The following is a 14,868-nucleotide window of genomic DNA, read 5'->3' as shown; positions in this document are numbered from 1 at the left end:
AGCCATAATGGAAAGAAGCAACATGTAAAGAAGATGTGGTTAAAATAGGTTGCTTCATTGCCTCCCCACCCTCCCACTTAGAAAACAGCAACGTTTCCTCTGGGAAATTTTCCATAGTTCTTCAGAAAAGCAATAATATCTAGCATAGTGATAGCCCTTATGTCAAGTACAAAGAGCAAAATAAAATAAGAAGACTTAGAATCCAGATTTCTCCATTCCTCTTCTTTTGTGATTTTAAAGCACAAGGGTCTTCATGGAAACAAGGACTTTCCTCATAATCAGCATGAAGTGAATAACATCTTCAGTTGTGGAAGGTAATCTTTTGAGTAGTCAGGGATCCCAAAGCAGACTCTGTTTCTTTGGATGGGATTAGCAATAGTAGTTATTTGACAGAACAACATTTATATATTTGGATATAATCCTTGCATATTTCAAGAAAGATTCCTGTGGTTGGAAAACAGCTATCTTCAGTTCTTAAATGTTTTTTCATGTCGTCAAAATGGCAAAATTGGAAAATTATACAATATAGTTGGTCCATGGAGAAAAAACTGGAAGCAACAAATTTATTCATCTCTGTAATCTGGAGAAAAGTATAAGAGTAAGAATATATTATGGGCATGTAGGAAGTGGCTAGTGAATGTTTTCTAAATGCATCAATAACATATTCAAATCTTAATCCTGTATTCTATTTTAATCTCCTTCTCTTCTATCTAACAGGCGCTCTTTACAAGACAGATGTCTGGCAATAACTGCACTGCTGTGACTGAATTCATTCTTTTGGGATTAACAGATGATCCAGCTCTTCGTGTCATCTTCTTTGTGTTATTCCTGGGCGTCTATGCAGTCACATTAATTGGTAACCTTACTTTAATCATATTGATCAGAATTAGCTCCCAGCTTCATACTCCAATGTACCTTTTCCTCAGTCACTTGGCTTTTGTGGATATTGAAATTTCCTCATCTGTCACACCTCTTATGCTCACGAATTATCTCAAGGACATCACCTTAATCACTCTGCCAGGGTGTATGGCCCAAATATGTTGTACATTCTCCTTTGGAACAGCTGAGTCCTTCCTGCTGGCTGTGATGGCCTATGATAGGTATATGGCCATCTGTAACCCCCTACTCTATTCCATTAACATGTCTCCTAAGGTCTGTACTCTGTTACTCATCACATCCTATGTGGGCGGTTCTGTGAATGCTTGGTTTTTTATTGGTTGCTTATTGAATCGGTCCTTCTGTGGAACCAATAAGATCAATCACTTTTTTTGTGATTATTCACCACTTTTGAAGCTTTCCTACTCTAAAGATAATCTTGCTGAAATTCTTCCTGCTGCCTCTGCTGGGTCAATAATTATGATCACAGTACTCATTATCATGATTTCTTATGTGTACATCCTCTTTTCTGTCTTGAAGATAAACTCTACTGAGGGGAGATCCAAAGCTTTCTCAACTTGTACCTCCCATCTCACAGCAGTCACTCTGTACTATGGGACTCTTACTTTAATTTATGTGATGCCTAAATCTAGTTATTCCACAGATGACAATAAAGTGATTTCTGTTTTCTACAGTGTAATGATCCCCATGTTGAATCCCCTAATCTACAGTTTAAGAAACAATGAAGTAAAAGGAGCCCTAAGGAAACTGATGAATAGAAAACATCTTTTTTCATGAATTTACAATTAAACTTTAAAAAATGTATTTTAAACATTCTTTTATTTTTAAATTTTGAGCTTCAAAGTTTCTTTGTCCCTCTCACTCTCTCAAAACCACTGAGAAGGCAAGCAATATGATATAATATTTTCAAATTCTATATTTCAAAAGCTATATTTTCAAAATCATATAAAACATATTTCAAAGCCATCTTTCAAAAAAAAGCAAGAAAAATAAAGTTATAGAATTATACTTTAGTTTGTACTGAGTTCATCAGTTTTCTCCTTTTCCATCACAAGTCCTTTGAAATTGTCTTAGATCATTGTTCTGATCAGAGTTGCCACATCTTTGACAGTCATTATTACAATATTGCTTCTACTGTGCACAATTATCTCCCAGTTCTTCTTACTTCACTTTGCTTCAGTTTATATAGTTCTTGCCACATTTTTCTGAAACCATCCCCTTATAATTTCCCATACAAAAAGTACTTCATCACAGTCATATGCCACAGCTTGTTCAGTCATTTTCCATTTGAATAAGCATCCCCTTGATTTCCAGTTCTTTGACATCAAAAAAAAAAAAAAAGAGCTGCAATAAATATTTTTATTACATGTAAGTTATTTTCCTTTTTCTTCATCTCTAATAGTGGTGTTATTGTATTAATAGGTATGTACAATTTTATAGTCCTGTGAACATATCTCCAAATTGTTGTCCAGTATGATTAGATTAGATCTCTATCCCACCAGCACTTCATTAGTATACTTGTTTTCCCATCATCCCTTCCAGCATTTGTTATTTCTGATAAATGTGAGGTAACTATACATAGTTTTGATTTATTCTGAAAATTGCTTATTTATGCCCTGGGATCATTTATCAATCAATTAATAGCTCTTTTAAATAAATAAATTAGACTCTTCTATACTTAGTGCACATATATATATATATATATATATATATATATATATATATATATATGAAAAATGAGGCCTTTACCAAAGAAACTTGATACAAAAGTTTTTGACAGACTATTGTTTATGATACCTTTTAGCATAATGCAGTTTTCCTAATTATCTATTTTAATTAGGTCTATTTTTGCTTTTGTTGACTATCCCTGCCTTTCTTACTTCAACTGAAGCATATTGGATTCTGCTCTAGCCCTGTATTTTAAATCATTGTGTCTTTCTGTTTCAAGTATAAACAAAATATTGGATTTTCTAGCTTTTTATCTATTCTATTATACAGTTCTATTTTATGACTGATCTCATCTCATTAACATTCAGTTTGTGATTACTAACAGTATAATTCCATTCATTCTATTTTCTCTCCCTCTCTCTCTGTCTCTCTTCAAAACTCTTTTTGCTTGTAACCACTGCTTTTCCTAGTTCATCCTCTCTTTTGTCATTCTACTCTCTTTCATTTATTCCAATGCTCCCAGGTAAAAGAGTTCAAGTAGCAAGGGAAAAAATATTCAAATATTGTAGAACCACAGTTAGGTTCACATAAGATTTAGTGGCTTCCATGCTAAAGGAATTATGGGATTGGTATATGAATGTTTTTGAAGATGAAAGAGTAGGGATTACAAGCAAGAATACCCTACCCAGCAAAATAATAATAATAATAGAGGGCTTGGGAGGGCATGAGCATTCAGTGAAATAGAGGATTTTAAAGCATTTCTAATGAAAAGGCCAAAACTGAATAGAAACTGACATTAAAACAGAAAAATTAATAAAAACAAAAAAGGTAAAAATGAAAAAGAAATCATAAGGGAGTCAACAAAGTTGAATTGTTTACATTCCATTTTCATTTTTCCCTCTAGATCTGAGATATGAAGGAAATTCTTCTTGATAGTTTTTTGAAAGATGATGTCTAAGGTCTTTTTTTTTTTTTGATGATGGCTTTTAGGTAGTCCTATAATTCTTAAATTACCTCTCCTGGATCTATTTTACATTCAGTTGTTTTTCCTATGAGATAATTCACATTTACTTCTGTTTTTCAATTCTTTTTACTTTGTTTTATGTTTCTCAGTGTCTCCTGGAGTCATCAGCTTCCACTTGCTCAATTCTTTTTTTTTTTTTTTCTTGCTGAGGCAAATGGGGGTTAAGTGACTTGCCCAGGGTCATACAGCCAGTCTGAGACCGCATTTGAACTCAGATCCTCTTGACTTCAGGGCTAGTGCTCTATCCACTGCACCACCTAGCTGCCTCTCAATTTTAATTTTTAAAGAATTATTTTCTTTACTCTATTTGTGTACCTTTTTCCCAACGAGGCAAAATTGTTTTTTAAGGAGTTCTTATCTTCAGTAAGTTTTTATATCTCCTTTTACATTTGACCAATTCTACTTTTTAAAGAGTTCTTTTCTTCAGTGGATTTATAGATCTCTCTTACCATTTGGTTAATTCAATTTTTTAAGGTGTCATTTTCTTCAATATTTTTCAGGATTCTTCAGTATTTCTTCAGTATTTTCTTCAGTCTTTTACCAAGTTGTTCTTTTTTCATAATATTTAAAAAATCACTCTCATTTCTTTTCCCAGTTTTCCCTCTATTATTCTTATTTATTTCTTTAACTCTTCCAGGAATTCTTGTTGAATTTGGATACAATTAGTATTTTTCTTTGTGGCTTTTTCTGCTTTTTTTCACATCATTGTTTCCTTCTGAGTTTATGACTTGGTTTTACCCTGTTACCACTGTAGCTTTCTAGGTTCAAACTCTTATTGTTGTTGGGGTTTTTTGCTTATTTGAAGCCTATTTCTTGGCTTTTGATTTTATGTTAATTTTGGCCTCTGCTCACCTAGGGAATGGGAAGCATTGTCCAAAGTTTCAGGCTTTTTTTGTGTTACTGTTTTTAGAGCTAGTTCTCGGACTCTGTGTGTATGTATGATCCTGGGAGAATGCACTCACTACTCTCCTGGTATATACTCCCACCTCAGAAAGAATCCCTAAGCCCCTGCAATCCCAAACATTTTGGAGTCCTTGTTTCCTTGTCATCACTAGGATACCTCTCCATTCTCAAACTGTAACCTAGGGAACTGCATATGAACAATAGAATCTCCAATCAGTGCCAGCTATGGCCAGTGCCTGCATAGGGTTTTCTATAATCTCTGACCAGATATCCAACTCTCCTTGTTGTCTCTGGGTTGAGAGCTCTTGAAGCTGCTGCTGCTGCTTGAGCCACTGTTGCTATTATGACATGGATGGACTCCAGACTAGCCTCCACTTGGGTATACCAGATTTTCCTGCTGACTTTTAGTTTTCTTAGACTGGAAAAATATCTCACCTTGACCTTTTGTTTGTTATGTCTCTCTTTGGTTAGTTAACACTTCTTTTTGAGGTGTAATTTTGGAGAGGAATATTGGGATAGTTCAAATGGAGCACAGCCCCTATTCTGCCATTTTGGCACTGCCCATATAAGTATTTATTAAGTACATACTATGTCCCAGTTATTATGTTAGGCTTGAGGGGATACAGTCACAAAAAATAAATAGTCCCAGCGTGTAAGAATCTAACAGTCTACTGCTGTAATTGTCATGATTAAGTGATAAAAATAAATGGGTTTTAGAAAAAGTACATTTTCATTTACTGCATTAAATTTGTGAATTTATATGTTGACTGCAAAGATCTGAAAATACATGCAATATTCCACAAATGCGGACCATCCCATCTACAAAGGAGTAAGGAGAAGTGTCTTTTCTTCACTCTTATTTGGGTCCGCTATTTTTTAAAATATTGCAGTATTCATTTTCTTTTTTTTTATTTTTATTTAATAGCCTTTTATTTACAGGTTATATGTATGGGTAACTTTACAGCATTGACAATTGCCAAACCTCTTGTTCCAATTTTTCCTCTTTTACTCCCCACCCCTTCCCCCAGATGGCAGGATGATCACTAGATATTAAATATATTAAAATATAAATTAGATACACAATAAGTAGTGTTCATTTTCTTTTAATTATGGGGGGTTAGTCTTTCTATTACATTAGTGTGTATATTTTATATATTGATTTTTTGGCTCTACTGTTATCACTTTTTATCAGATTATGTAAATATTTTCCATCTTTCTGTATTAATATAATATTTGACTATGTTCATATGTCACAATTTGTTTAATCATCCCTCAGTCACTGGACATTTGCCTGTTTCCAGTTCTTTGCTACCACAAAAGTGATGCTATAGTTATTTTAGTATATGCAGAAACTTTCCTTTTATCAATGGTCAGTTTTGTGGCTTAGTATACCTATAAAATGTACTCTTTTTCTATGAGATAACTCTTTGGAAAGATGAGGAGGAAGAGCCACTTCAAGAAATTTAGGTCATGAAAAACAAAATATATCAATAAAGAATAATTTGAAAAATAAAGACCTTCACAACTTGTCCCATTCCTACATTTCTAGTCTTTCACTTTACTCCCATTCATACAATCATATAATCTAATTATACTAGATTATTTGCCTTTCCCCAGAAATGACACTCCATCTTCTTTGTCTTTATACTGGATGTCTAATAGTCCCAAGATACTTTGTTCTTCCACCTTTGTCACTTAGTTTCCTTGCCTTTCTTCCAGAAAACTCAAATCCTAATTTTTCCAAGAAGCCTTCCAGACCTCTCAAGCTAATAATAACTTCCTCTGAAACAAAGTTTACCTTTTCATCTATTCTGTGTATATGCTATTTTAAAAAATAACATTATCAGCTTTAATCTGTTTTCCCATTTTGGATTGTTCTCCCTGACATCAATCTCTAGTGGCAATTAATACCTCCCTAATATCATAATTTGATTCAATGACTCATTCCCCAATTTCATTCAACCAATTACCATCAATTACTGTTACCAAAAAAAAAAAAAAAAAAAAAAAGACAATTCCTGAGAAGATGTAATACAACCAGAAGTTAGATACATATCCCTGTGGATCATTAGCATACTCTCCACTTCCACCTCACCTTTGGGAGAATGACTTGAAATTTAAAGCAGCTTTCACAAAGCACTGGCTTTAATAAGTTTACTCCTAAATGCGGTATAGCTAAAGAATAGTCTGTCCCTTGCTTGTAGGAGGCATTGAAATCAATGCCTTGCTGGTATGGCTTCTGGTCACTTAGTACTCTGATAATAGGTCTAGAATTGGCTGCCCACACATTCTACAAACTCTTCTTCTGATTTTTGAAATTCACATTTCTAACAGTCTTTCACCTAAGTCACAATAGATACAACATAGACAGAAGCAAACACAGAATCTTTTGTTCATGGGTTCATGTCAACCTTGGTAAGGAGATTAGGTCATTAACACTGTTTTGAATGTCAGGAATTTTCCTAAATGGGGACTTAGATAAATTGTGACTAAACTTATAACTTTTCATCTTAAACTCCCTAAAGTCAAAAAGGAGGGAACTACATGGACTTTTGGGGACTACAAATCAACTCTGACGCTTAAACTAAACTAAACTAAACTAACAAGCCCATGAATCCAGCACAATATGAGTATTATCCAGTCCCGTGGGAATAGTTTATAAGTGATTATTTCAAATCATTAGTTGATGGGAGCGTAGGACCAGAGTTCTGGGACAGGAATAAGTTCTACAATCTTTGATTCACTTCACATAACACACGAGTGCATTGTCAAGAACTGACTGATTATTTCAAGCTACATTAAAGTTTGACTCCCAAGTCAGAAGAGGCAGCTCTGAGAATTCTAAATTATTAGTATATTCATTACTCATGTCATCTTGATAATTATGAAAATTATAGCAATTTTTCCTCAGTGGAAATGTGGCCTTTAGGGAAATGAACAGATACTAATGTGAGGCATAGATGGAGCTGGCTTGATCTGCTTTAGTGGAACAAGTAAGGGACTTATTCTTGTACAGTAAAATGGAAACTTCCTAAGTAAAAGAAGCATTATAGTGAGTAGAATTTATTTTTTTCTTTTCTTCTTTACTGTTGAGTGAAGACTTTTCTTTGAAAAAAAATTTTTGTGACTACATATATTGCAGCCAAAATGTTCAATAATTTTTTCTCTTTATAACCTGTAAGGAAAAAAACTGGGGTGGGGGGGGCTATCCTTCTACCCCAAACTTAAATTGTAACAACTATAAGATAATATTAGCTTCTTTTCAAATCACACTCAAAATCACTATTACCGATGTTTTGTGGACACTGTTCACCAATGGATAACAGTTAAATTCCAAGATCATTAAATATTTCATCATTAGGCTAATTGTGAAAAAAATGCTCTTTGTAGGCCTTCCCTCTTTTTAATAGTAACATGTTTCTAAAGCTGCAGAGGTAGTTGATTGTATGCTAAGTCTGAATTGACATTCCTGGCAAATAGTGAATTCATACGCATTGTTCATAATCTCAATTATGAATTCTCTAGCAGAATCTCCAGGAGGATTTGTTTGTATAAATTGAAATGAATCTGTTATGTTCCAGCAGAAAAGAAATGATTAGGAATTTTAATTTCTCTCTCTCTGGCCCCCAATTTTGGTTTGTGAGAACTGACAGTCTTTTCCAACTAACCCCCTCCTCCTCCTCCTAACAAATGTGACTTTTTCTTTAGTCCCCATCTTTGGCTCCATTCTTGTAAGAAGGTCTTTCTAAGAATGGGCAGAATGAGGAAGACCATATTATCTACCACCTTGTAATTTTGTCAAACCCTTCACCAGACAGAAACTATTGTTGAGTTCACCTTTTGTCTGAGGGGAAAAAACAGATTCATGTTTTTTACTCCACTTTTGGAAGTCATAGAATAAAAATCAATATGATCTTTTAATTGAGATCAGAATTTTCAGGAAGGAGGATCTTATTTCTGTATTATTTTTGTGTAACCTGCCATTACTCCTCTCTTGCATTCTATTTTCAATAATGAAACGTATATACACCAGAAATTACTGTGATCAACCACACTTTTGGCTGATACCATATTGCTATGCTGATCAAACAGAAATGTAAACAAATGGGATAAAACAAGGAAACTTTTGAATTAACATAGACTTCCCCAAGCTAGGTGGAGAAGTACAGAACTGGCAAATCACTGATATCAATTATGTCAAGTGGAAGGGTAATAATAATTGTTTTTCCCAGACAGGATCCTGCTTTCCTGGTCAAAAAGGATAAAGCTCCAATTGCTATTTTACCACCAAAACATCTCCAGTCTTTTAAAATTCTTGTCAAGTTCAAGCTTATCCTCTTCCTTTCACATCTTAGCACAAAAATTTTCCAGCGGAAGGGGAAGAGAAAAGAGAAGGAGCCTCTTTAAAGTATATTCTCTTCTGTGCTCTAGCCTCCACAAATGTAGAGGGATGATTATAGTTTGCAATGCTTCTTTTGAGATTTATTTGTTCATGATTTTTAAGCATCTATCTGCTGGGAAATGGCTTTGGAATGTTGTATATAGGTGTGTGCATATCCACATGTATATATTTTGTATATAGAATTTTATGTATATGGTCATAAATGTTTGTATATATGTAATACACACATGACAAGAGAGATGAGCTGAAAATAGAATGACACAAATGATATTCACATGTATATGTGTATGAATATATCAATATTTAATATAACTATATCTAGAATACTAAACTCATTTGAGAAATTTGTTACATTTTCCTCATTCAACCACTTCTTTATTTATCCTACAAGTATTAATTTTATTGGGGCCAAAACATTATGTCATCAAAATCATAAATTTTGTCTTTTATAAGATCCTTTATCCCTTGTTAAGACAAGAATACATCTACCCCATTGCAATGAGAGCAATTTGTTCTGCATTTCTTCTAATTTTTTATGGTATGATATTTAATATTAAAGTCACATATCCATTTAAAATTTGTTGTGGAATACAGTGGCAATTAGGTGGCACAATGGATAGAGTGCTGGGTCTGAGTCAGAAAGACCAGAGTTCAAATATGAGCTCAGATAACTTATTAGTTGTTTGACCATGGACAAATCACTTAACTGTGCTAGCCTCACTTAACTGTGCTTGCCTCAGTTTCCTCACCAGTAAAGTGAACAGAAGGAAATGGCAAACCATTCCAGTGTCTTTGTCAAGAAAACTCCAAATGGGGTTTCCAAGAGTCAAACATGACTAAACAAGAATACTTGTAAGGTCCTGATCCAAGTCTCATTTCTACCAGTCTGTTTTCTAGTTTTTCCAGCAGTTATCACATTTGGAGTTCTTTCCTAAATAATTTATATTTTGAATTCTCCTTTACTGCCCCCTTCATTTTAATCTCTGTTCATTATATTCCTTGATACTCTAGATCTTCTGTTTCTCCCACTGATATTGTTACTATTGTATCAAGTTCTCTAAAGGTTTTATTTTATTTATTTATTTATTTTTTTTGCTAATTTAACTAATATAGCAATGGGGAAGGAAAAAGGAATGGGCAAGCATTTATCGATGCCTACTATATACAAGCACTGTGTAAGCACTGTATGGATATTATTCAAACTAAATTAATTTTGGTGGCATTATGGTGGCAATCATATTGGCCATGTCTCAGCTATGAAAACTGAATACTCCTTCAAGCTAATTCGTTTTTTATTTCTTTAAGAAGCAAATTGGAATTATAGCTATACAAATATTGAAAGTGTTTGATTCCTTAATATTTATTCATTTTGTAATTATTTGGAATGCAATTTTTCCTATTATTGCCTTTGTTATTATTATTACTATATATGGACATGCTATTAGTTTTGCTGGTTTTATTTTTGTTTACTACTTTGCTAAAACTCTGAGGTGCCCCATTGACTTTATTTGATCATCTTAGATTTTCTAAATCTTAGGATTTTCTTAGTAAGCCATTCTAAATATGTCAGCAGCAAATAGGGTTAGTTTTTCCTTGCTTTACTCCTGTATTTATTGGGAGAGTTTCTAGTACATTCTAGTTGCAAATGACTTTAAATATTTTTAATGTTAAATAAACTGTCCTTTATATTTTGTAGGGATTTTAAAAAACATAAATGAATGTTATATTTTGTCAAAAGACTTTTCTGTATTTATTGAGATAATTATCAGGTTTTGGATGTTTTTGTTTTTAATGTGATTAAATATATTCATTGTTTTTCTAAAAAAAATTATCTCTTTAGACAGTGGATCCAAAAACAGAGGATATTTTGCTAAGATAACCAAAATATACAAATAATACAAATGCAAGATATCTCAATTCTTTATGATCCTATTCTGCAGTCATGATGGTAGTGGGGACATCAAAGAGAGCAAAGTATTCCAAAGATCATGTAGTTTTTGATTGTATATATTAAGGGGCAGTAGGTGGGGAGGAAGGAGGCAATTCTCCATCTTGAAGAGACTGAGGAACCTGCTTCCTGAAAGATATGATATGTAATGGAAATGCCTTGAACAGGTTTAGAGCAAACAGTGATATTCTGCAACTAGTTCTGAAAGTCACACAGTCTCTTTGATTGGTTATGGAATTAGAACAGAACTACTTTTTTAAAAGGCACTAATCAATGATGGTCATTCTCTTGCCTCTGGCTCTTTCTGGACTTGCTGACATTGTAAAAGAAGGTCTAGCTGACTGCTGAAGGCCTGTGTCTGAGGGAAGATGCATCAGGTTCTTCATTCCTTAATTCAGGAGTTATCCTTAAATATATACATGATATTGTCCGTTTAGCACATAAATTTCATCACATAACATCAGTGCCGAAAGAAAACTTAGCTAATCGAGACAAATTCATTTTTAAATAGCTTTTTATTTTTCCAAGTGCATGCAAAATTAGTTTTCAATATTCACCTTTGCAAAACTTTTGTATTCTAAATTCTTCTCCCATGATCCCCCCAACTCCCCTCCCCTAGACATTAAACAATCCAATATAGGTTAAACATATGCCATTCTTCTAGATATATTTGTAATATATTTCTATTTTGTAATTTCTATTTTGTAATATATTTCTAAATATATTTGTAATAAATGTATTTGTCATGTTGTATAAGAAAATTCAAATCCAAGGAGGCAAAAAAAAAACCTTAAGTAAAACAAACAAACAAACAAACAAACAAACACAAAACCAAACAACAACAACAACAAAAATGAAAATACTATACTTTGATCCACATTCGGTCTCCATAGTTCTCTCTCTGGATGTGAATGGAACTTTCTAACACAAATCTATTGGAATTGCCTTGAATCACTTCATTGTTGAAAAAAGCCATGTCCATCACAGTTGATCAACATAATCTTGTTGTTGCTGTTACGCCCCTATGGACTACTCTACCCTGGTAGCTCTTCTTTGAGCTACTCTTAATGCCCGTTCATCAATGGCCCGGCTAGGCCACACTTACCCGTCTTTGGGCACCAACCCGGATCCCACAGAGACAGACCACCAGTAGGTAGGGGTGAAGTGAAAGAGAACTTTATTCTTAGATAGCATATATTTATACCCCCTTGAGGTTCTGGGGGAAGGGGAGGTCCTCTAGGAACCTGGCAGAATGGGATTGGCCCGAGAAGAAGGAAGGAGGCGTGCTAGGCTTTGAGAGCACTAAGGAGGGAGATGTGGCACCTGGGGTCAGACACCGCCTCCTGGGGCTATGCCCCATCATCACATAGGACTCGCCTGTGCCTCGAAATCTCTCATCCCTTAGGTCCTCCCACATGCCTTGAACTGCATTCCTTGCTTCTAGAGGCTTTTTAACATTTACATTTCCCCCTCTTTTATTAATAAGACCAAATGTTCTCATGTTGACGAATGAGAAGCTCTTCCTTAAGCACCTCTAAAGAATTTTTAAAGAATACATATAAAGCATCCTAGCAAAGTAGGCAAAAGCAAAAGAAGCAGCAATACAAAATGGCTACATAGAGCCCATGGGATACAGTAAAAGGGGTTGGGAAAAGAAATATGTTGGATCCAATCACTAAGCCAGTCCAGCAAGGGTAGTCATCTCTCTGCTATGGTGCTGTTTTGGGCGTTTCTTGGGTCATCTTCTCTTCTTCTTCAGCCCCTGTTTTAATAGGGGCAACTTTCCTTGTCCTTCTTTCTGGAATCCAGTGGCTTTCCCCATCAGGATCTGCAAGACATAAATATCCCAGCCCTCTCCAAAGTACTAAGGATGGACCTTGCCAATGTCCTTCCTCGTCCTTCCAAAGGGCCTTTTGAATGTTCTTTGGTGCTTGAAGTGCAGTTTTCATGAAGCTTAGTTTTCTGTTCTGTCTATAAGATTGTGCCAAATGTGTCATTCCTGGAGAGAGGCCGGTATCCCTATCCAGGCACAAAAAATTGTAAGTATATAAAGTCTTATTCACATCTGCCTGTGTGGGCCTTTGGGGATTCTGTCTACTTTCTCCCCCTTTCTGTTTAAGAGGGGTAGCCTTCAGAGTACAATAGGCCTATTGCACTAGAACCTGACCCTGTGGATTATAGGGAATCCTTGTGACATGTTTAATGGTAAATGCGATGAAGAAGGTGGCCATCTGCTTAGAGGTATAAGCTGGCTCATTGTTGGTTTTTATGGTATTAGGAACTCTGTGCAAGGAGAAGTAACTATACAAATGTTTAATGACTGAAGGAATGTTCTCATGGGAGGCCACTGTGGCCCAAAGGAATCTAGAAAAGGTGTCAATACAAACCTGGATGGCCACACAGTCCATATGTGTCACATCCATTTGCCACAAATCATTAGGGAATAAGTCCTGGGGATTAACTCCTTTACTGGATGGAGGAAGGAGAACCTGAACACACTGGTTCCCTATCTGTCGGGTTTGTTCCCAGGTGAGGCCATAAAGGCGATGTAGAGAACTACTGGGTAAGTGGAGAAAATCATGGACACATTCAGGGGGTGTGGTGCCTGTGAGAAGGGAACATTGTAAGGCACGATCCACCACCTCATTGCCCCCAAATATGCCTCCTGCACAGCATTGGTAAGAGTATCCATGCAGGATGTAAATGGAATGTTTCCTAGTCTGTAAAATCAGCTGCAAATCAGCAAGTAGGTCAGCAATTGAAGGATTCTGAGGCTGTAGGACAGCATCCTCAATGTCTCTGAGCACTTAGCACATAAGCTGTCTGATATGATGTTAATGGGCTCTGGGTATCTCTTACATCCTTTCAAGATGCCATATAAAGGCTGCATCAAAGAAATAGGAATAAGGGCATGAACTCTTAACCACTGAATTTGTCCAACCAGTTTCTGAAATAGGTTCAGAGTATTTACCTTGTCTAAATGTAAGTTAGGTATCTGATTAGTCACTGCAGAAGTCCCCATGCAGAATCCCAGGTAAATGATGGGATAATTATGTTGGATCTTTTTGGGGACTACCACCAGTCCATGTGGAACAAAAACGCTCATGGTCTCTTTGAGCAGGGCAGAGAGATCTTTCCCACTGCTCACTAATAACAGTATATCATCCATATGGTGCAGTATCATGGCATGAAGCCACGCCTTCCTAGTTGGCTCTAGCACTGGCACTATGTACGCCTGACGCAAAATGGGACTACAACACATCCCTTGGGGGAGAACTTTCCATTGGTAATGCAGATCAGGTCTTGCATTGTTTACAGAGGGAATGGTAAAAGCAAATCTTTTCTCCTCCTCTGGGGCCAGAGGGATAGAGAAGAAACTATCTTATATGTCTGTTACTGTAACTGGCCAGCTGGTGGGTACTAGGTTAGGAGATGGCGTGCCAGGCTGTAGGGCTCCCATAGGTTCAATAGCAGCATTAATGGCCCTAAGGTCCATTAGCATTCTTAATTTTCCAGATTTTTTCTTTATGATAAATACAAGGCTATTCCATGAGCTGGACGTTGGTTCTATATGTCCAGCCTTCAACTGTTGTTGCATAATTTCATGTAAGGTTTGGGCTGTATAAACTGAGAAAGGCCATTGGGGCACCCAAACCGGGGTGTTAGATTTCCATGTTAATGGTTTGGGCTTGATATGAAAGGTGGTGCCCAAACCCCCAATGACCCCAATTAAAAATCCTGTGTAGATGGTATATAAACTGAGACCCCACAGGCCTTCAATATGTCCCTGCCCCATAGACTGTACCTGAGACTTGCAACCACCAGGGATTGGAATATCCCCTGTTTGTCTGCAAACTGCTAGGGCAGGTCTTCTGCTGAAATCCCTATAGATATAGCGGCCACAAGAGCATCCATTTGAAAGGCACTGGAGCTAATATTCTCACATCTCTTTATCAACTCTTCCAGGCCAGGCTCCCCATCTAAAGTAAGCATGACTTCCTGGTAGTTACTATTAGCATTCTCCCC

At 35.8% G+C, this 14,868-nt stretch overlaps 1 protein-coding gene across 1 annotated transcript; it reads left to right on the top strand.

Annotated features, from left to right (window-relative positions):
* Nucleotides 1-717: 717 nt before the first annotated feature.
* On the top strand, nt 718-1,739 carry LOC100917711 (olfactory receptor 480-like). Its single transcript, XM_031941651.1, has one exon. It carries the CDS (start codon nt 736-738, stop codon nt 1,672-1,674), a length of 939 nt encoding a protein of 312 aa, XP_031797511.1. The 5' UTR covers nt 718-735; the 3' UTR covers nt 1,675-1,739.
* Nucleotides 1,740-14,868: the final 13,129 nt, after the last annotated feature.

This window comes from Sarcophilus harrisii, chromosome 6, assembly GCF_902635505.1.
Source record: "Sarcophilus harrisii chromosome 6, mSarHar1.11, whole genome shotgun sequence".
In the NCBI taxonomy this organism is placed as follows: Eukaryota; Metazoa; Chordata; class Mammalia; order Dasyuromorphia; family Dasyuridae; genus Sarcophilus; species Sarcophilus harrisii.
Note: the sequence above shows the minus strand (reverse complement) of the source record. Positions and strands in the feature narration are given on the sequence as shown.